The 21,180-nt window shown below is 38.7% G+C and overlaps 3 protein-coding genes across 3 annotated transcripts; 1 reads left to right on the plus strand and 2 right to left on the minus strand.

The window, feature by feature from the left end:
- Nucleotides 1-718: 718 nt before the first annotated feature.
- On the minus strand, nt 719-3,825 carry buc2l (bucky ball 2-like). The gene is made up of 4 exons (XM_060890971.1): nt 3,551-3,825; nt 1,305-3,071; nt 1,062-1,166; nt 719-873 (listed from the first exon to the last, which is right to left on the minus strand). The coding sequence occupies exons 1-4, from the start codon at nt 3,801-3,803 to the stop codon at nt 845-847; spliced, it is 2,154 nt and encodes a 717-aa protein (XP_060746954.1). The 5' UTR covers nt 3,804-3,825; the 3' UTR covers nt 719-844.
- Nucleotides 3,826-5,157: 1,332 nt separating this feature from the next.
- LOC132859969 (bucky ball-like) lies at nt 5,158-10,371 on the minus strand. Its single transcript, XM_060890984.1, has 6 exons — nt 10,167-10,371; nt 8,601-8,750; nt 7,085-8,398; nt 6,196-6,285; nt 5,909-6,034; nt 5,158-5,394 (listed from the first exon to the last, which is right to left on the minus strand). The coding sequence occupies exons 1-6, from the start codon at nt 10,171-10,173 to the stop codon at nt 5,363-5,365; spliced, it is 1,719 nt and encodes a 572-aa protein (XP_060746967.1). The 5' UTR covers nt 10,174-10,371; the 3' UTR covers nt 5,158-5,362.
- A 1,103-nt stretch (nt 10,372-11,474) lies between these two features.
- On the plus strand, nt 11,475-19,930 carry kbtbd2 (kelch repeat and BTB (POZ) domain containing 2). Its single transcript, XM_060863075.1, has 4 exons — nt 11,475-12,062; nt 13,063-13,442; nt 13,627-13,792; nt 15,425-19,930. Exons 2-4 carry the CDS (start codon nt 13,270-13,272, stop codon nt 17,033-17,035), a joined length of 1,950 nt encoding a protein of 649 aa, XP_060719058.1. The 5' UTR covers nt 11,475-12,062; nt 13,063-13,269; the 3' UTR covers nt 17,036-19,930.
- The last annotated feature ends 1,250 nt before the right edge of the window (nt 19,931-21,180 follow it).

Here is a 21,180-nt window from a genome sequence, read left to right on the forward strand (position 1 = left end):
GCCCCACTGTTAACTGCTCAAATACTTTAGGACTGCCCTCTCTCACCAACTTATGATTGGATGATCAAATGCTGATAGAACATTCATTTAGCAATCCAGAACCTCTCCAATGCTTAGCTTCACTTGAGCGAAGGAGGGGGAACAGTCTGCAAGTAGTTGCATTTTTGGAAATAGCCAGGGCAAGGAAATGAGAACATGCAATACGGAACTGAAACAGGATACCTAGCAACCACTACACCTAGAACAGCTTTCCAGGTCCAGACCTGGTAGTAGCAACTGGAAGTAAATGGCGTTAATGTTTGTAAATGATTTACTTTTTTTTGTACACTTATGAACCTGACTAGGAATTACACAAGAACAAACCAAGAATCCAATAAAAACACATTGTGAAAGTTACAGGACCACTATTTCCTAACAATTACAACACAATCCTTTGTCTCCCCAAACAACCAGATGGTACATAACTCTAGGTCATTTTACAAGTGTACAAATGAATTAACCCTAGAGCTAGAGTAAAAACTCAAACCCATAGTTTAGTATTGGCCTTAAATCACAGCAGCCAGTTTAAGAGCTTGTGATCAGTCTAAATTAAATCTCTTATCCAACCCGCTTTTCTGCTAGCAACCAAATTAATGCCAAATGAAAGTTCATTAAATCTCTGCACAAATAAAGACAAAAAACAAATAAGGAAAAGGTGCTTTATTCAAAAGTGCTGTATTCAATCACTGTATAAAACTGTGCAGTGTTTAAAGGGGGTGTAAAAAAAAAAATAAAAAATTGTGACATTTAAAACGTGATCTTAAAATGTGCCCTTGTCCATTTGGTCACTGTGCAAATAGTGTCTTTAGTATCTTGTGTCTCTTCTGTGAACATCTGGAAAAGATGGAGGCAGGAAAATTAGAGGGAATAATAACTGGAGATTTTTTTTTTTACAAAACAAAAAAGAAAAAAAAAAAAAAAAAAAGAAAAAAAGAGGTACTGTTTTACTTTCAAATTAACCGCAATCAAGTTTACAAGCTCCAAGATGATCTCTACCAGGTTACCACACAATCTTTACTTACCTAGTGATCGTGTGTACAGTTTTGGCTTATTGTGGGTCCTCATATTTCCTCCACTTTTGGTACTCTCACCATCTGACCCTTGAACACTTCCTCTCCATGACTTCTCTAAGGAACAGCAACTTAGATTAGCAAAGGACAAACAGTCTTACAAGCAGTATGGCAATCAATTTGCTATTTTGAGACAATGTCAATTGTAAAAAGCACTATACAAATAAGCTTGAATTGAATTTGAAACCGTCCTACCACCAATGAATCTCTGCTCAGCATCAGTCCATCCCTCCATTGCTGAAAGAGCCAGGTTTTCCTCATTTTTTGCCCAAGTGATGTCATTATTCATACTATGTCTATTTTTGTTCCACGATGAAGTGGATTGTGAAGCCCTCATATCCTCACACAAGCAATTTTGCTCCCTCAGCTTGGACTGGAGAGACATAGGGCATTTCTCCAAATGTTTACCTGAATGGGGATTTTGAACCTTGTACAATTGCGCTAAGCATTTTTTTGTAGGATATACATCATTTTCAGAGACTTCACTCATTTCGTTGATTTTGTTGTTCAACTCTGTGTTTGCTTTAATAGCAGCTACTTTGCACCTAGCTTTTTTCTCAGGAACACCCATACATTTGGCACACAATGGACCCTTGACCGTATTCCCTGTTAAATGAGCACGAGAAACTTTGTGCCTTTTACCAGCCTTGCTGCTTCGACTACCAGAGCAGATGTCTGTACTGTGTTTCACCGAACACCTTTTACACATCTGTTCGTGTTTGAGAGGTGACTCTGGAAACAAAGTCATGGTACAATCCTCCTCATTAGGACCAAACTCAGCCATAACATTCTGGATAGTCATCTCCTCTTTCAATTTCTTAGAAGCAGCATTAGGACTTTGGGGTCCACATGGTAGAAGGGATTCAAGTGAGGTAATCGAGTCTTGTCCAAGTTCAATCACTGCTCCAGTTTCCAGCAAACATGGTGTTGCATCTGCTGGGGACTTACTCGATTGTTGAGCACTCTCAGCTGGAACCTCCATTACTATGGGAAGGGATTGTTTCCCTGGAGTCATCAGGCTATTTTGAATCATCCACTCTGATGTAGGCACATAAGGCATCAACGAGTCTACAGACCAAACAGAGGCCTCCATCTGCCGAAACTCATCCAGACACTGCAGGTCAAGGGGTAATCGCAGGATTTTAAAGTGAATGGACTTGGGGTTACCGCACATATCCTGGGCACTTTTTACCAAGCTCGGATCCCCTTGAACCACCAGTGTACTGTTGACCGGTTCAACAGGTGCAACAATTGAGCCTTCTAGTGTGCTCACAGAACCATTCAAGGGACAAGAAACCATTAGAATATCTGGGCAAGGGTCCTCCAAGTGGCTGAGGTCTTTTGTACCTTTTCTTTCCTCATCCCCAAAAGGCAGAGGTTGAAAACATCTTAGGACCACATCTTCTGCAGATCCTACATTACACTGCAAGAGCTCTCCATCAGCACTGCTTGCTAGCTCAGTGGTCTCCTTGGAATGTGTGATTTTCACTGCAGAAGGGGAACCACTACACTCAATCCGCACCTCCTCCGCTTGGAAAAGAATACCACCATTTTGAACAGCAGTAGTTTTGGCAGTATCTCCAGCCATTTTGTTTAACATGGAACAGCCCCTTTCAGGACAAGCAGATTGGTCTTCATTTGGGATAGAGGAGAGAACACTACTAGAGTCAGTACTTCTTCCAGATTCAGATCTGTTCTGAGTGCTTTTTACAACGTTGTATCCCTGTTGTTGAGAGTTGGCAGAAACAGGCTCAGTTTGAACTTCTGAACTGACCATGACTCTACCAGATGGTGTCATGTGCTGGTAGCGGAATCTGCGAGCCTGGTATGCCATTGTAGGTGCTAAATGAGGGGCCATCATGCGTCTGTAGTCAACCATGTGCAGCTGGGTGTGGGGAAGGATGTAGCCAGGAGCTTCAACATATGAAGGAGGAGGAAAGGGTGGCAAAACCATGCCATAACCTTCAACAAAGAAAACAAAGATTAAAATTTAATTTACAGGCAAAGTAATCTGCATTAGCTTTACTACTATGTTTAACTTTTTTTTTTTTAAAAAATCACTGCAGGAGTACACAGTTATGCATGCAACCCCAATAGACACTACGCCAATTGTGTGCAAAATAAGCAATTTAATTTCCAGAGATTTTGCCAAATGTCTACACTAAAGCACCAAATGCTTTATTCAGCTCTTAAAGCAAATTTTCTTGTAGAACAATTATTTTAAAAATAAATAATTTGCAGGTTATGAGAGACAAAGCTTGGTTGATAGCATTTAACAGCTCTCCCTCCAAACTGTAAAAACATGTATAGCTAAGCCATTAGCTACTGTAAATGAAGGGAGCCATACAATGTAGCAAGATCTTTTGCAGTAAAAAAAAAGCTATGTTACACACTTGCAAACTGCAGAAATCCTCAAATGTAACCAAGAACAGAGTACCTACCCAACCCTGGTAAGCCTCCATAGGGAACATAAGGCATCGGCATGGGCCACTGGCATGGTAAGTAAGGCTGTGAGGGTTGAACATAGAAGAAGGGCCAGTTGCCTTGCTGTTGACGGTCAAAGTGATTTGGATTGGGTCCTCTGTAGGAATTAGGGCCAGTATGTCTAGACCCCTGCATTGGCATCATGCCAGAAGGAATGCCTTGAGCATGAGTTTCAACTCCAGGTGGAGGCTGGGAAGTTGCAACAACCATATCTTCAGCTTCTAAACAAGAAGAAAATCTGAGGAAAAAGCAAACAAACTGTCAGTTGTTTGTATTAGCTTTTAAGGCTACTAGAAAAAAACAGTTGCAAAGTTACAGAAGCAAGCAAGCAAGCTTATACTCACACAAATAGTTTGTACCTTGAACAAAGAAAAATACCCAAAGCAGCTTCGTCACTTAAGTTTAAATAAATGAGACGCCGTTAGTGATTGGCCAAAAGCAAGTCCTGTGATTGGTTGAGTACTGGATCATGTGCAGCCACATTCTAGCCAATCAACGAGGCCTACATTTTCTTTTCTTGTAGACTTTAAAAGGAAGTCTACATTATTTTCAGATTTTGACGCATAGAAACTTAAACCATTTGCAGGACATTATACATTTTTGCTGTTCTGTTTCAAAATTTACTTCTCCCAGTCTCAGTAAAACTCTATTCTTCTAGATATCTCATTCTTTCAGATAGATTTCATATCTTTCATGAACTTTTAAATGAGGGTGAGGTGTGATTTAGTCTAGACAAATAAGTAACACAAATAATTTGCAGACAAATTTAAGAGTTGCTACTGTAATCATAATCATGATGACTGGCTAGTACCCATACCAGGTCTTTACACTTCTACCCCTGTTTACTGATTGATACTGATTTATATTCACACTATCCAGTGTCACCCAGATGAAGACAGGTTTCTCTCAGGATTTCTTTCGGTCATCTCAGGGAGTTTGTCTTCTTCTCTGTCACTCTGCACTTGCTTGTTAGGGATCTAGATTACTGTAAAGCTGTTTTGAGACAATATCAGTTGTTGAAAGCATTGATGCACAGATACTGACACAGTTATCTAGGACTGATCAATACCTGTATTTGTATTACTAAAGATATTCCAAGATATTTCAGATGAGGCAATATGGAGCTCACATGGATAAATATATTCCTAAGAGGTTGATAAGACGTTCCTGTTCCTTGAAGGGTGGTACATCTGCTGCACTTAAAGTTGGTATTATTATACCTTAAAAAACAATCCAGAGTATATAATAAGATCTTTAAAAAACACATGTACCTTCCCCGGTACAAGATAGGAAAAATACACTTTCTTGCTTTTATGCCCAGATATCAAAAGAATCTAATGCATTTTTTAAATGTTCTTCACAATTTCTTCACAGTTTTTTATTTTTCTGTTCTTTTGTGCATAATATATTTAGCTCTATTTAATGCAAATTAAAAGTGAAACTCACCCATATAAATGCTTTATTGTACAGAGAATCCAGAAAACATTAACATCATTTCAATTATTATTATAATTATTAGTCACAGATTTGGAAGCACTTCAACAGTGAAGAAATGAAAGAACTTCAACAGTGAAGTGACTGAGAAAACAAGTTTAATTTGAACACAGGAGGTGCAGAAGGTGCAGGTCTTTTTAATACAGTGAATTCTAACCATGGCGACTGTGCAACCGAAAACTCACTCATATAGTTGAAACATACTTATTCGTATCCAAACACAAAAATAACACGTGCGTTTACTGCCTCTATAGATGACGCGAACTTTGTGATGTTTAGCATCGTGCTCCTCCTCTTTTAGTGGCTCCTGTAAAAGGAGGAGAAAAACATTCCATCACAATGTAAAGGATTACAAATTACATTAGTGTACTTTCAGGAGAGAGAGGGGGAGAGAGAGAGAGAGAACTTCTGACAGGAAGACAGAAACCGAAAGTAAATACAAAAAAAAAAGATAGAAAGCCTAAAATGATGATTTATTTAGCTCATTATGAAAGAATAAAATAATAAAAGCAGCAAGAAAGTTAGTTTCAGATTGTAGCCTTTACTGAAATTGTCCACAATACAGGTGAGTCTCTGTATGTTAAACTCACAAGGGAGAAGAATAGAGAATATTAAAGAATTGATAGGTCTTTTATTCTATTAATAAAAAAAAAAGCCTGTAAATGGGTACAGGAGTTTGAGAGAGCATTAACGTAATATGGGATTTGTTGGAAACAAGTATCATGTGCATCCTGTCTAAGAAATACTATAACAAAAGTTATACAAATTATTCTGCATAACTATTTGTCTAATGCTGGTGGTATATGAGAAATCACACCTGCCTTTTGTCCTAGGGTACAGAAGCACTTCCTGCTCTTCATCCTCATGCTCATCATTATCATCTTCCTCATTTCTGGAGCTTTGACAACCTGGAGGTTTACAGCGAGCTTTTCTGTGACCAGTTTTTTCTGCAGAAGTAAAACATTCACAACACAATGTTACTTATTAAAGCACATTTTTCCATTAACCAGTATAACCATCACACAAACCAAATGATTTGTGACTAACATAAAAGACTATTAGTATGTATGTGTTAAACCGATAAATTAAGGGAGTAAGCATCGTTTACGTGGTCGTTGTGGTAAGGGCTGAGCTCTGCATGCTTTTGCGGTTACGCCGTCCCTGAGCAGCTGATCCGAGATCACTTTGCACCGACGTTCTGTAAACCAATAAATCGTAAGCGAGCCGCTACAAGTTAAATTGGAGAATTTAAATCCATCAGTGGTCAGACTATAATTTTTATATTTCCTGTACTAAAGTCCACATCTGCTCAAGTTGCGCATCATAGGAACCAAAGTCAAACTATAATCATTGTTTGTATAATCAATTATTATAGTTGATTATATAATCAACTATAAATCATTGTTATAATCAACTGTAATCATCAGAATACACAAAATTCAAATAATTCTCATGGAATTTTGTATTTATTTCACAGAAAAACACTGATTGTTAATGCTGAGATCATGCATGTATTCTACTCGCACACAAGCACAAGGATACGTTTCAGCACAAAACCAGGTAGACATTCCAACAAGATCATAAACCAAACATACTTCCAAAAGACCAACACAGAAATTAATAAAACAAAACTGACGTTTTTTCTAAAAACCTGTGGTGTGCACTGAAGACGATGGGCTGCTGTTTTCTCAAATATTGACTGCAATATTATAAATCAGCATTTATTTACTTAAACAAAAATGAATCGAAAATGTGTCTAAATGTGTATACATTTATTAATATTTCAATAAAACTATACAACATTTACACCATTTTGGAAGTTATTCCTACCACCACCCCCAAGCAAATGTTTGATTCCAACTTTCAATATTAGAGATATTGTTATATAGATAATTTTAGATAATATATATTAGATAATTTATATAGATAATTTCAGATTTAAACTAAAAGCCCGAGATTTATTAAAAAATTATTTACTGAAGTCCCCTCAGCTTTACCTGGGCGACCGCTAGCTGCTCTGGGGCTCTTCTCTGTTGAGCAGAGGCATGTCTCACAGCATAAATGCTCAGAACGAGATGATTCGTGCTGACTTTCTGCCTTCTCTCTGTGATGCTCGGTTCGGAGTTTGTGTCTTATCTGTGAGTGTGTTTTTCTGGTTGTGTGACCTTTCCCCACTGTGTTTCGGAGACGATGCTCGACCTTGACCTCGTCTGAATCTTCCACGTCTTCATACCGGCATAGTTTGGTCCTGCTCAACTCCTTAAAGGTGTGCGAGCCGCACATGGCGCACGTCAATCTCTTGGGATAGAGCAAGCACAGATCGGAACTGTGGCATCTTCTAGACGTAACTTCAGCAAGTTTCCCTCTGGTGTAGATTCGAGTTGGAAACAGGTCAATGTCATCTAAATCAGTGGACAGCAGCTCATCGTGAGACGAGAGCTCGTCCAGAGATGGACTCAAGACACTGACACGTTCATGAGCAAGCTGAGGAGGATGATAAGTGTAATTTAATGGTGAGCCAAGTGATGGAGGAGTAATGCTGGCTCCATAAACACCAGAAGAAATCACCTTCTCAAACGGCAAATGGAGGATACAGCATGAAAAATCATGCTGTTTCTGGATTAGACTTTGATTTTCAATCTTTTTGGTTAAAGAAGTGCGTGCAGGAGAGGACTGGGATGAAGGTCGACTTGCAATACAACCATTCCACTCCAGCTCCTCATTGGTTTGTTCCAGCTCTTTATCTTGTTCCTTCTCATCCTCGTTTTTCTCTTGACAGCTACCACTCTGTGAGTGACTCTGAGAAAAGTCTGAGTGACTCTCTGAGCAGTCATGATACCCTGCCTCATTCTTTTCTTTTTCTTCCTTTCCTGAAGCCAGAGAGGAGTCCTCCTCTTGAGTGGCATGTCCACCACAACTTGTACCTCCATCATCATCCGCCATGTTGGATTTGCTAATCAGCTTATCTCCCATGATTCTACTTTCTTCCTCGCACTTTGGTTCCTTGGTTAAAGGTGACAGACTTCCAGATGTTTGGGAACTGTCACTAGCACGAAGTTGATCCAGACATTCTATGAGTCTATTTAAGGCCTCACTTGGGTCCGTTTGTGCTCCTACACACGTCATCTCTCTCGGGGCAGTTTGGCCGTGTTGGTACTGTCGAAGAGAAGCATCACATCCGGGGGCATGCGGGAAGCTTCGCTCGTGTATCCTTCGGTAATCCACAGGGTGCATGGAAGCCTGAGGCATAACATAACCTGGATACTGCAAGTAGGAATAAGGGAGCATGTAGGGACGACCAAAATGGAAGGCTGAGAAAGCAAATCATGACACCAATCATTAAAAGAATAATTTAGTATGCAATACTAAATGCAGTATGTATTTAGTATTTATCATGCAATTGAATCTTTCCTTTGTAACATGTAGCAATGTATTCCCTTTTTAATCCATAAAATGTAATGAACCTTCTACTCCACCATTAGGTTGTAGCTCTCATGGTTTGCTGTCTCTTACCAGATCCAGGGAAGCCTTGCTGGCTGTAAGGGTGATTCATCTGCCATTGATATGTATAAAACGGTTGCACTGCTGGCTGAACATAGAAGAATGGCCTTGGATGACTGCCAGAACGTTCACCTGCTGCAGGCTGTGAGGGTTTGCTTAGTTCTGTTGTATGAACACACAAAGTCGTTTTGTATTTTTATTAATACACATCACCACACATGAATAAAACATTTAAAACAATGATTGCGTGGTTTCAGTGATTTCTTTCAACTTATTTGGCACTAACCAGAGAAATGTTTAATTATCTTGTAAAAAAAAAAAGTTACATAAGTACTACAAATACCTGTGATGCTTTTGCAAAAGCATATGGTTATTCAGCATATACTCTTTTATGGAGTAAGTTTTCTGGAGTGTGAAACTGGAGTAAGTTTTCTGGAGTTTTTTCTTTTCCTGATACCCTTATCCATGTTAGAAAAAAAGAAGAAAGGTTTGACAACCACAATATGCTTTGCTGGACTAAAATGTTAAATTTGGTAGTTTTTTGCCCAATTTGCCTCTTAGCCTGACAGGGATTAGTTAGTCTTCCAGGTACAACCAGGCAATAAGATCAAATAAATCAAGCCTGATTAGCTTGAATGAGCCTGTCAACCACCTTGAACCAGCTTGAGCCTGTAGGTACTGTATGAAAAACAAATCAAACCGGCCTAATAAGCAGACCAGACCAGCAAGAACCAACCTATAAGTGTCCAATACGCCTCTAAAACCATTAAACCAAAGAAGCCAGAACCAGTCTCACCAACCAGGCTAACCAAACCAACAAGCTTGATCCAACCTGAAGATATACAAAAACTCCAATACCATCAGACCAAACATACCTTACAAGCCAAATACAGCCTGAAAAGCCAGAACTTGCCTGGCCATCCAGGCTGACCAGCTAGAACCAGCCTGCATTTGTTCAAACACCATTAAAATAAAAAAAAGGCCTGAGCAAACAGACCAGTCAACAGGACCTGCAACAGCCAGTAGTAACCTACAAGTGTTCAATCCCCCCTTCTAATATCACAATAAACACTCTGACCAGCCAGAATCAGCCTTACCAAACAGCACAAAAACAGGCCTTTAAGTATACAAAGGCACTAATACCATCTAATCAAACAACGTTGACCAACCAGAAGTAGTCTGACCAACCAGTCTGACCAACCTGGCTAGATAAAACCAGCCTGTCCTAAACTCATTCTAAAACCAAACCATGAAAGTGCTCAGAATGTTTTTTTTTTTTCCTTAAAGCCTTTCATAGTGTTAGGTTAAGTTGCTATTTATTAATTAATTGCCTTTAGGAAATTAGGGTGAGTTGTTATTAATTATTATTATTATTATACAAACACCTATATTTTTTTTATATATGAAATCCAAGATACTGGCTATATATTTTTATTTCACATCACCAACTTAAATGTTTACGTACATTGATGGCAGACTGTCTGTCTTTGAACAAAAAAATCTATGTGAGAAATTAGCAGAAAGGTGTTGTCGATATTAGCCGCAATGGTAATTGTAGTAACAAACTGTTGTATTTACCGTCCATGACTCTAATCGCTGGAAAGTGGTCCCTTTAGAGCAGACTATAGTTACAGATGCCACATAGGAAAGAATATTTTCTCACCAAGCCAAAACTAATCACAGAAGTGAAATTATTTTTGTTAATTAGCGTGTACGAAAAGCGCACACAGGTACCGGAGTGCAAGGTGTGTTGAGTTTATGATGTCCACCTGTGAGTACTAATGAATACACCGAGCTCACCACAGCTCTGAGAAATGTACTGGATAAAGATGTTATTTTCCTTATGTTCATCATGGACAGAACAAAGAAATACTCCATTTTAATTAGTGCTTTTTTTTTTTTTTTTAGGAAAAGTGACAGTAAACTAATTAAGTAAGTAATTTATATATATATAAAAAAAAAAAAAACACTATATGGAAGGCAAGTACAGATTTGCATGATTTTCTTTTTATTAAAAATATATTTCAACTCACATAATAACTGTTACATTATTGCATTATTTTCGTCCATGTGTTCTGCATAAAAGCTAAACCAATTATTAATTATAACGTTAATACTACATGTAGAAAGTCCTATTTTATTTGCTGATCCAAATGATCTGACTCATTGAAAAGAGCTGGAATGCTCACCAATTATTGTGCACCACTTATCAGAGAAAAGAAGATAATTATAATAATAAAATAAAAAAAATGCATATAAAGGATGCCTAGCTATAGAGCTTAGTGAGTGGCGCTCCCTGGTGGGAGAAATCTTACAAACATATAAACTTGAGGAAAGGGGCGTGGCCGATCGTAAGGGGGCGTGGAAATCAGATGTCAGATCAAGAAGAGTTGACTGAGTTTTGTCTTTCTAGAGTGAATGTGAAGAATATATGAACTCTTATAATTTACATTTTTGTGTGAACAAAAGTCACATTAACTGAACTACTGAATCAATTTTCAGTATAAACTAAGCAACTGTCTTAGTTTATACTGAGAAGTGTTGGAACACACAACACTTCTTACATTATTTATTAAAACACATACTTACTTATTTATATTTCAATTTGCACATTTTTCCACTGTACCTACAAACTGTCTAGATTATATACGTTCGTATTATATATGTTCGTGTCTTGTCAATGTCATTCTGTTACACTGTGGAGCTTCTGTCACTAAAACAAATTCCTCGTATGTGAAAACATACCTGGCAATAAAGATCTTTCTGATTCTGATTCTGATTCTTAGTGTCTTAATAATAGTGTTTTATGTTTCTACTATTTAGTATTACCACAGAAAACGAATACTGCAGTTTACACGCCTCTTTTTTGGCACGCATGCGCACTACTATCCAGCACGGCAGGAACCGACTCGTTTTGCTCGACTCCGCGAGTCACCTCGTTCTAGCTCAGTATTATTACTGTTATTATTAATAATTATTTTGTTCATTTGTCTCACTTTATCGGATTACGTTCGTCCTGTCTAGTGGATAGTTTACATTCTGGAACGTAAATCGTAATACAATACAAAAACGCAGAATATTTACCCGGATCACGTTATCGTTTACGGTGTTACATCTTTTTTTCAAACTAAACCGATGTAGCTACATATCTGGCGTTAGCACTTCCTGAAATTATAAATATATACAAACAGACTCCCTCTGCGGTTAGTAAATCACAATTTAGCAGCACGAATCGTTTAAGCTTATCGTTTTTGTTGAAAATCTTATACATGCACGGGTTATGTTTAGCTAGCATTAGTTTATTTGTTAATTGACAAATTGTTTGCTAGCAAACAGCTAGCGCGCTAACGGTTGTGCATTAGCTGTTATTGCTAACCTCTGCGATACGATTGGGCGTAAAATAGATTTTGTAGATTCGTTTTCTTGGTTTGAAACGCTGTTTTAAAGATTAAACCGCTTTTGTGGATCACTGAGGTAAGAAAACGTGGTGTGTGAATGTATATTGTTTTATGAGACTAAGCTTACCGAATATTCCGCTAATATTCCTTTAACATATATGATGCATATGACAACTACGCTTTATGTCTGTTACGTTAAACCAGGGTTACACTAACCATCGCTTTATTTTATTTAGGAAAACCCGAGGTTTGTAATTCTTTTATAAATCGGTTCCTACTGAAGCCAATTCTGGCGATTTGGGAAATTCTGAAATAATGAAAACTACAGGTTCGATATATTTGTTTACACACAGTAGGTGTTTAGATGACATCATGGAATTGTAAACATTAAATCGAAGAAAAATGGTGTTTTCTTTTCACATATTTACAAACTTACTTGAACATCGGTTTGTTTTAAGCTTTATGGTCACAGAGCAACCGAGTTATCTAACCTGGCTTGGATTTTAATGAATTATATAGTAAAAAAAAAAAAAAGTCTCATTTTAATAATTCCGGTATTTCTGAATTATGTTTTTCATGCCACGTGATGTTGGACTTCTGGGGTTAAAGTAACTGAGGCCTGAAACCTGTTTTTAATATCAGTAGGCATTGTTAATCTGTTGCTATCTTGCTGATCTCTCATCTCCCCATCTTTCTTTCTGTAACTCTATTGCTTACTCTTTATTTTGTCTATTTCCCCTGTCTCTTGTCACTTTTTTCTTTTTGTCTGTTTCCTGAAACTACACATACCTGGTAAGTTTAATCAGGTGTGTGTTGGCCAATTTAGTGATGGCTAGAATCTAGTTTGATGGTTTAAAATCTAGTGAAGTTCCCCAAAGGTGCACTTGATAAAACTCAGCTGGTCTCACATTTCAGTGATGGATCAAGCTTCTGAAATTCTCATGCTTGATGATGATTTAGAACACATTTAGAACACTTGCGTATGTGTAGTGTTAATGTGTTACTGATAAAGAATGTGTTCGGAAATTATATACATTAATGTGTTTGTAAAGTTTTTCTGATTTTTTTATTTACAGACACACCAGACCTCAAACAGCACTCGTGTAGTGGTTGTCTCGCCCCCTACCTCACACACATACGGGAAAGACGACAAATAGGCTGGCTTCCTTTCACATCTCTCTATTGCCCTGAAAAGATTCTTGGTCATTTTTTGTTCAACATTTTCTCTGGTTAAAAGTGGAATTGTGAAGTTTTTCTGGGTTTTTGACTGATGGGACGTGAGGATGTCGGAGGAAGGGGAAGCCCGCTCGGTGAACTCGCAGTTTGCTGTCTCTGTTCTCGACCAACTGAAATTGTTCTACGAGGAAAAGTTACTAACTGACATTACGTTGCTGGTGGAGGACCATGAGTTCCACTGCCATAAAATCATTCTGGCTACTTGCAGCTCTTATTTCAGGTAGGATAATAGGGAAATCTGTGTGTTTATGTGGAGAAAACCTAAAAATGCTCATCTGTTTGGTGAACTGTCTCTGGGAAAGGAACGCCTGAATGGCTGGAACTTTCCTGATGTTTAGAACAGTAGAAGCTTTTTCTAGTGGAGCAGAGTACTGTAAAATATATTTCTACTTTGTGTTTTTCAGGGCAATGTTTATGAGTGGACTAAGTGAAAGCAAACAGTCGCATGTCCATTTGAGGAATGTGGATCCCATAACACTGCAAACCATCATTGCATATGCTTACACAGGAAACCTGGAAATTACACACAGTACAGTGGAGCTACTGTATGAAACAGCTTGTTTTTTACAGGTAAAACACACATTTACTTAGCCAGTGAGGGACTAGCCTGGTTAGTTAGTTTAGTAACAGACTGTCTTTAAAGCCCCGTTCACACTGCAAGCAAAAGTGGCCCAAATCTGATTTTTTTTTGGGGTCAAGTGACCAGGTCAGACTTCTTCAGGAGTAGTGTGAACACTCAAATCTAGCCCAGATCTGATTTTTTCAAATCAGATTCAGAACACTTTCATATATGGTCCTGAATCAGATCCAACTCTGTTTTTTTCCAATGTGGCCACAGTGTGAACAACCAAGGCGGATTTGATGCGACTTTTACGTCAATCTACATCGACACTCGTCACAATTATGCGCCGGCGAGTACGCACACAAACGTGACTACGCCTATAAAATGGATCAAATAATCAAAAGTTGCCCTTGACATCCGAACATTTTCAAAACACTGCGTCTCTGTACAGCCATTACACAAACATTTAGAAAGAAAAGTGAAAATGCTTACTTCCTCTATAACCGCACCAACTTTAGCGCAATGGTGTGCTGCGTGTGACGTCATTGTTATTGTTCGTTTGCACATGAGGGTAAACAGTTCACACTGGTATCTGATATAGGCCACATTTTAAAAGGTAATGTGAACAGCCAAACAAAAAAATCAGATCTGATCAAAATATCCGAATTGAGCATTAAGACTTGCAGTGTGAACGGGGCTAAAGACTTAATTTGTTGTTGATTAAATTAGAGAGGTCCAATTTCACAGTATTTTTTAATAAGTTTTAATTTTGCCCCTAAAGATTGGCTAAGACTGCACTTTTAAATTAAATTGTGCTGAGAATGAGGCTCATCAGTTCCACTGGTGGTGATAACCATATTACCTCTGCAAAGCTGTGTGAGTCACATCTAAAAAAAAAAAATTGAAAATATTTTCTTAGTTATGTGTATGATAGACTTTAAGCATTATAGAAACTCCACATTGCTTGAATTCTTTCTGAGCTGTTTATCTATTAGGGACAATCTACTGTGGTTACCTGCCTAGGGCCTGTCTACTCTGGCTTGCCTATGTATGGACTTTATACTCTGGCTTGCCTATGTAGGGCCTGTCTGCTCTGGCTTTCCTACCTAGGGCCTTTCTGCTCTGGTTCACCTACCTAGGGCCTCTCTGCTCTGGTTTACCTACCTAGGGCCTCTCTGCTCTGGTATTCACCTATACTGTTTACTCTAGTTGCTTGCTTAGGGACTGGTTACCTGCCTAGGGGGATGGTCTGCTCTGGTTACCTTCCTAGGGGGACTGTCTGCTCTGGTTACCTAGGGATTATCTGACAGGGATACTTAACTAGGAACTGTATGAACTAAATCCTTGGCTAGGTACTGTCCATTCTGGTTACCCTCCAAGGTATTGCCTGACCTGTTTAATTTGTTTAGGGACTGTCTGGTTTGGTTACTTTTTAAAAACTGTCTGATGGGGTTACTACCTAAGCAATACCTGGCTTGGTTATTTACCTAGCCATTGTTGTTCTGGTTACTAGATAGATTTATTTTTTAATTACTGAGCTAATTAAGTTAATGCATTTCAATGTTTCTTGTTCAACTTAATGTTACATAAATTTACTTGAATTAAGAATGTTCTCTCTGTATTTTGTTTCTGTCTCTAAGGTGGATGGCGTCGTGTGTGCTTGCAGGGACTTTCTTCTTCGCTCACTCTCTGTGGAGAACTGTGTGCGTATTCTAAGTTTGGCTGATGCTTTTGGCTGTGCTGAGCTGAAGCGCAGTGCCCAACGTGTGGTGGAATTGAACTTTCGCCATGTGTGTCGAGGCGAGGCCTTCTTGCAGCTCTCTCACACTCTGCTGTTGGAACTGCTGGGCAGTGATGCACTGGATGTAGAGCGTGAAGAGACTGTACGGCAGGCAGCCGCATTGTGGCTTGAGCATGATGCTGCACACCGAGAGCGTCACCTGTCTGCTGTTCTTAGCCTTGTGCGTGTTGATGCCTTGGCTGAGATCACGCAGCGTGCTTGGTTCCGTGGCTTACCCCAAAATCACAAGTCAATTGTCATACAGGGACTATACAAATCAATGCCCAAGTTCTTCAAACCACGATTGGGCATGACAAAAGAGGAAATGCTTATTTTTGTGGACACAGATTCACCAAGCGATTATAGCAATCATGATTTACATCGCCCTCCTGGTGAATTTAACAATATGCATTTGCGCCACTCACCTAGCAATAATAATGATGATGAGTTACCTTTACATCACATGCCTAGCAGTAATGATGATTCACAACGCTCGATTACATGCTACAGTCCACAAGCTGAGAAAGTATACAAGCTAACTAGCCCTCCGGATGACTTGCGTCGATTTGGAATCCTTGTCACACCCGATAATGATGTGTTTGTTGCTGGAGGTGAACAGCCATTTAAAAATGGCAAATGGAAGGCAGTCCAGAGTTTCTATTGGTTGGATGCACAACAGAACGCATGGGTGGCAAAAGCAGCAATGTTAAGTGCACGTACACGCCCTACACTTGTCTTTTGTCAGGGGTGTGTCTATGCCATTGGAGGAGGTGGCTATGATGACATGGGCGGAAGCCATGATGTCACAATGGAATGTTACGATCGCAGAAAAGATGAATGGAGTGTGACAAGCACAATGCCAACTCATAGCTCGTTGACCCAAAACAACATGGCTGCTGTAGCTGTTAACGACCGCATTTATATTGTTATCCATGATGCCATGTTTCTCTACTCGCCTCGTAATGACGTCTGGACAGAAATAATGGCGCAGAGAAGAAGAAGCTGTTTAAGTTCCGCTTCCTTTTTTTCATGTGCCGCAACCGCTGCTGTTCTTGGTGACCTCATTTTTTATGTTAGCAGAGGAGGAGACAGTGCTATGGAGATTTATGATACAAGCAGGGATGAATGGCGCACAATTGCTGCAGTGCCTGTTGCTGATGGTGCAGCTGTATCCGACGTGTGTGTGCAGGCTGTAGTTCTGCTAGATACATTGTGTGTGTTTGTGCGTGACCGTCATGGAGGATATGCAGTAATTCGGTATGATACAACACGAGAGCGGTGGCTCCGCCCCCAGCCAATTCCCCATCGTGCCCTAGGACGCCTTGGCAATCGCTTCCGCCTTGCTGTTGCCAAACTCTACCCGTCCTGCCTAACTGAGTTGCCGTGGAAACCACCAGCATGCCCGTTCCCACCTGACTATGAAGAGGAGTTTAGCACGGATGGAGAAACTCTAGAGTTGCCAGATTTATAAAGAAACAGTGGCCATTTTTAAATCTGGACAAAAAAATTATTACATCAGCTGATCTAAATAGTGATCATCTTCAGTCTGAACAGACACATTGGTCATTTCAAAAGATTTGGATGTTTACTTATTAGTAAAGGTTGTCTTCATATCAGAGCCTTTATTTTTGAGGTGTCTACCTGAATGAGATGAAAACCTTTAAAACTGTTAATGATGTCCTAAGTAATCAGTGTGCAACTGTTTTAGTGAGCATGTTCAAGGAGAAACTGGCTGAGAAATGTAATGGACAACCAAGGTGGTTTAGGCACAGTGATCAGCATTTCATTAAATTCTGAATTGTTCTGTATTACAAGGAACGAGTACTCATGGCATCCATCTTTAATTCATTCTATGATGTTTAACTTATTTGTGAGGTGAAAACAAAACATCTAAGATGGCCCACATGTGTAGCATAAAACATATTTTGTTTAATAGGTTTGCTGAGGGATAAAAACTTCTTCAGGAGAGAGGGAAAAAATCCATGGTAGCAAATGGCTGGACTGATGGACTGTTACTGTGCAGCGAACAATGTCCATCCTGAATCCACAATGAGGTGAAAAGGTGCACCTAGACCTGAAACCTCTTTAAGAGGATTACGGTGTTCAGTAAGTGGAGATCATGCAGTCATTTTACATTCAAACTGTTAACTTTACACAGGTCGAGCAAATGTATAAATTTCAATGATTTTGAGACTTTACTGTGGAACCGGCTGTCCTCTGCATCGGCCCATCCCCCGCCTGTGATGTCACCACTGACTGTGTGTGTGATGATGCAATCAATGGTGTAGAGCCGAGCTCATCATCGCTCCACATGCTGATTTCTACTGTTCGTTAATGCATTATTACTATTTCTAACGTCTCAATGGTTTTGTTGATGCACTTGCTTTTAAATCTTCCGTAATATAGCTGCCGTGTACAGGTGTGTGTGTGTCTGTACGTGTGTCTGTACGTGTGTGTGTAGGGCATTTTTTAAATGAGCAGAGTGTGACTGCGGGTTCAGTCATGTTGTTTTTTTTTTTTTGTTTTGTTTTGTTTTTTTCCTTCTTTTTTCTAAATATAAGATAAACCTGTCAGCTCTGATTCTCAATGTATGTATGCATGGGTGTTTGAATTTAATGGCCTGAGTGGCCTTACATACTTCATCTTATGCTATCGTATTTCCATCAAATGCTCATAATGCAAATTTATGCAGTTAAACCAAAACATTTTGGTGTGCGGGGGAATTTAAGAGCTTAAAGTTTACATTGAATCAACCAAACACAAAGTTAACTGTGACAACGTGACTAGCCTTTCTTTTCATTTCTTTGGCTCAGTATTAAAATAATTTTTAATTCTGTTAATTTGTAGAAGTTAATGGTTTATCAACTGTAGCTACATACATTACATTGATGCTGCACAAATGTTGGCCACTACCAACCTAGTTTTGCTGACCTTACAGCTTCCTCTCTAGATTGGCTTCAACAGGAAAAAACAATGACATGACCAGATTTTCTGATTACAGTATTGTTGCTGTTCAGAGAGGTTGTTAGAAACCTAGGGTAAACGTGATCATCTCACTGCATGAAAGTATGTATACCATGTTTATTTACCAAATGTACCAAGTTCTCCAGAAACAGCCTGAAAACTGACTAGGTAGCCAATTTCTCTAACATGCAAGCTGTCTTTAAGCTTTATATAATAAATAATTACATTTGGCATTTTGTGCCATGCAGAATGTCTAGCTGACAAGCTGAAAAGCTAGCCGTGATGTTACTTTAATTTTAATTTAAGCCTAGCCCCTCTTCACACTTGGAAAGTTGTCCTTTTTGGATGTGTAAATCTGGCCAAATTGGGATGTGTGTTTATAGAGCAAGTGTTATAAAGTGTAACAACGTGGCACGTGTTCTGATTTGCTGAGGTACGTGTCTCAAACCAGTGACATAAAAGTGTAGTGTACACAATAGTGATACCACTGAATCTCCTACAATTCTATCTAGTATTATTTTTAATGATAGGCAGTTTCTTATAGCTCCACTGATTAACTTTCAAGTGTTACAGTTAAAGACATTGCATTGACTTTACCTTGAAACCTTCTTTGCTAGCTGAGACATTTAAACAAAAACCAGTTAATTTAATTTAGCTGTGAAAATTGTCCTTCACTTCTACATGGCCAAGCCAAGAGCAAAACAAGATCATCATAGTTACTTATCTGTAACTAGCTGCATGGCCAACCTCAGTAAGCAAAGAACAGTGGAGATTTGTGGCTGGTTAGTGGAAAACTCGCTTTAAATGGTGTTTCTCATAATGGCAAATGTTTTGAACTATGGTTTGAGACACAGCCCATGTCAGTTCTCAGTGTGTCAGGAATTTTTTTTTTAAACACTAACCCAACAAACATATTTTGTCATGTGATTCTTTACCGTGCCACTTTGGTGGTTTGGGACACTTCCCAGTATGAGTCGTCAGACCAACACTTTGCTTGCCAAGCACTCATCTTTCTTCAATTTGACATTACCTAGTATAATGGCATGTGGTTTGGGGTGCAGCACATATCTCCATTACTATTTGTCTTTAGTGTAATATGACACCTTGTTTGGGACAAAGACCATGAGGCCACTTCCAGAATGTTCTACAGTGCAGCAATTGATGGAAACGCATTTCTGTAAGATAACTGTTACCGCGTGTGTGTGAGAGTGTGTGTGTTTTCTGTTTTAGGGGGTTTGATGGTTTTGTTGACAGAGCCTTTACCACTATAACAGAGGGATTATGGGTAATGTGGGGTTTAATTGGTTACTGAGTGTGATGTAGAGTTCTGACACACTCAGCCTGTCCCTCAGCACTGTACTGCACACACACCTTTAATTTATTATTAAATACTTCACCAACACCCTGTCTCTGTCTTTATTCATCCACACAACACAGCCCCTTCTTTGGTTTCTAAATGCAGTTTTTTATCAAACAGAATTGTCTTTTTTTTTTTTTGTGATTGTAAACTTTTCAGCAGTTAAAACTCTAATCTGGTACAACCAAAAATATTTTGAATTTTTAATCATGTCTGAATGTTACAATGCTCGCCATGCTCACAGGGCAGCTGCAAAGATGAAATTATATGCAACATATCCTAGAAAAAGTATGAACTATTTCCTCATTATCTCACTTCGGAGAATCTTTACATTTACACAAGCCCGTTTACTGCATAAACTGATTTCCAGCAGCATGTAGACATTTTCTCTTGTAATAGGTTTTCTTTTGTGGATCCTCTTTATAACCACAACACCTTAATGTTCTAACGAATTCAACCAAGATTCAGTCGGGCTCTCTCATACATGTCAAGTAATTTTCTAAAAATACAGCTGAAGTCTTATAATACTTTTTTTTGGAAAACGTAGAAAAGCAATTAAAAACGGGCATGACCAGAGTGTTAGAAGTAAGAAATAAAGTGTGTGTGTGTTACAGTACAATGCTGAGTGACAAGGTGGTATGATAGAGCAGAGTTTCTGCGATCACATTAAAGTTCATTATATTTCTATAACAGAACACTGTCATGGCTTATTTTGCTTTTACCCAGAACAATATTTATGAATTTGTTTAAGAACATTGTTTTATTTGCTGACAGTCACATTTAACGTTCTGGAATAGTCAAACAAAAATGTCTTTACGAACCTGCTTGACCTGAAAGGAATCTGAACTTGTGGGATTTTCTGATGAGAATTTAAAAGTATGCTTTGTCTTTTCTCAGTCAGCTAATTTGACTCACTGGTAATTATTAGACACCAGTAGACTCTTTCGGCTTCAAAGCAGAAATCTATAGTTGATTTTTATAAAATTGTTCTATTTTCTAATGACCAAAATAACATGACTTTACTGAATAATCACAACAGTAAGACCCTACTAATCACATCTACAGTATCTATCTATCCCTGCATCGATGTCTCTTGTGTCTGTGGTTCATTAAGGAGAATCTTTTTATTTTTTTTAATTATACCTTTTTCATTTGAGTTTAAATTTAATTCTTATGCCTATTGTTATGTCTTAAAACCTATAAAACAATTCCTTATGCATGGATCTTTTGTAATGTTTTCCCAATAAATAGCAAATTTCCCATGATGCTCAGCAGTGAGTCTTTAAAAAAAAAAA

This window comes from Tachysurus vachellii, chromosome 2, assembly GCF_030014155.1.
Source record: "Tachysurus vachellii isolate PV-2020 chromosome 2, HZAU_Pvac_v1, whole genome shotgun sequence".
NCBI lineage: Eukaryota > Metazoa > Chordata > Actinopteri > Siluriformes > Bagridae > Tachysurus > Tachysurus vachellii.

What these genes read in the sequence shown, in the direction of transcription:
- kbtbd2 (XM_060863075.1), top strand. Translation starts at nt 13,270, where the DNA reads ATGTCGGAGGAAGGGGAAGCCCGCTCGGTGAACTCGCAGTTTGCTGTC. An exon ending in ACTTGCAGCTCTTATTTCAG is followed by an intron (nt 13,443 to 13,626) that starts GTAGGATAATAG and finishes TGTGTTTTTCAG; the next exon opens with GGCAATGTTTATGAGTGGAC. An exon ending in AAACAGCTTGTTTTTTACAG is followed by an intron (nt 13,793 to 15,424) that starts GTAAAACACACA and finishes TCTGTCTCTAAG; the next exon opens with GTGGATGGCGTCGTGTGTGC.
- buc2l (XM_060890971.1), bottom strand. Translation starts at nt 3,803, where the DNA reads ATGGTTGTTGCAACTTCCCAGCCTCCACCTGGAGTTGAAACTCATGCT. An exon ending in TGAGCAGAGATTCATTGGTG is followed by an intron (nt 1,167 to 1,304) that starts GTAGGACGGTTT and finishes GCTGTTCCTTAG; the next exon opens with AGAAGTCATGGAGAGGAAGT. An exon ending in ACTGTACACACGATCACTAG is followed by an intron (nt 874 to 1,061) that starts GTAAGTAAAGAT and finishes CATCTTTTCCAG; the next exon opens with ATGTTCACAGAAGAGACACA.
- LOC132859969 (XM_060890984.1), bottom strand. An exon ending in GCAAGGCTTCCCTGGATCTG is followed by an intron (nt 8,399 to 8,600) that starts GTAAGAGACAGC and finishes TTGCTTTCTCAG; the next exon opens with CCTTCCATTTTGGTCGTCCC. An exon ending in AGCAGCTAGCGGTCGCCCAG is followed by an intron (nt 6,286 to 7,084) that starts GTAAAGCTGAGG and finishes ATTGGTTTACAG; the next exon opens with AACGTCGGTGCAAAGTGATC.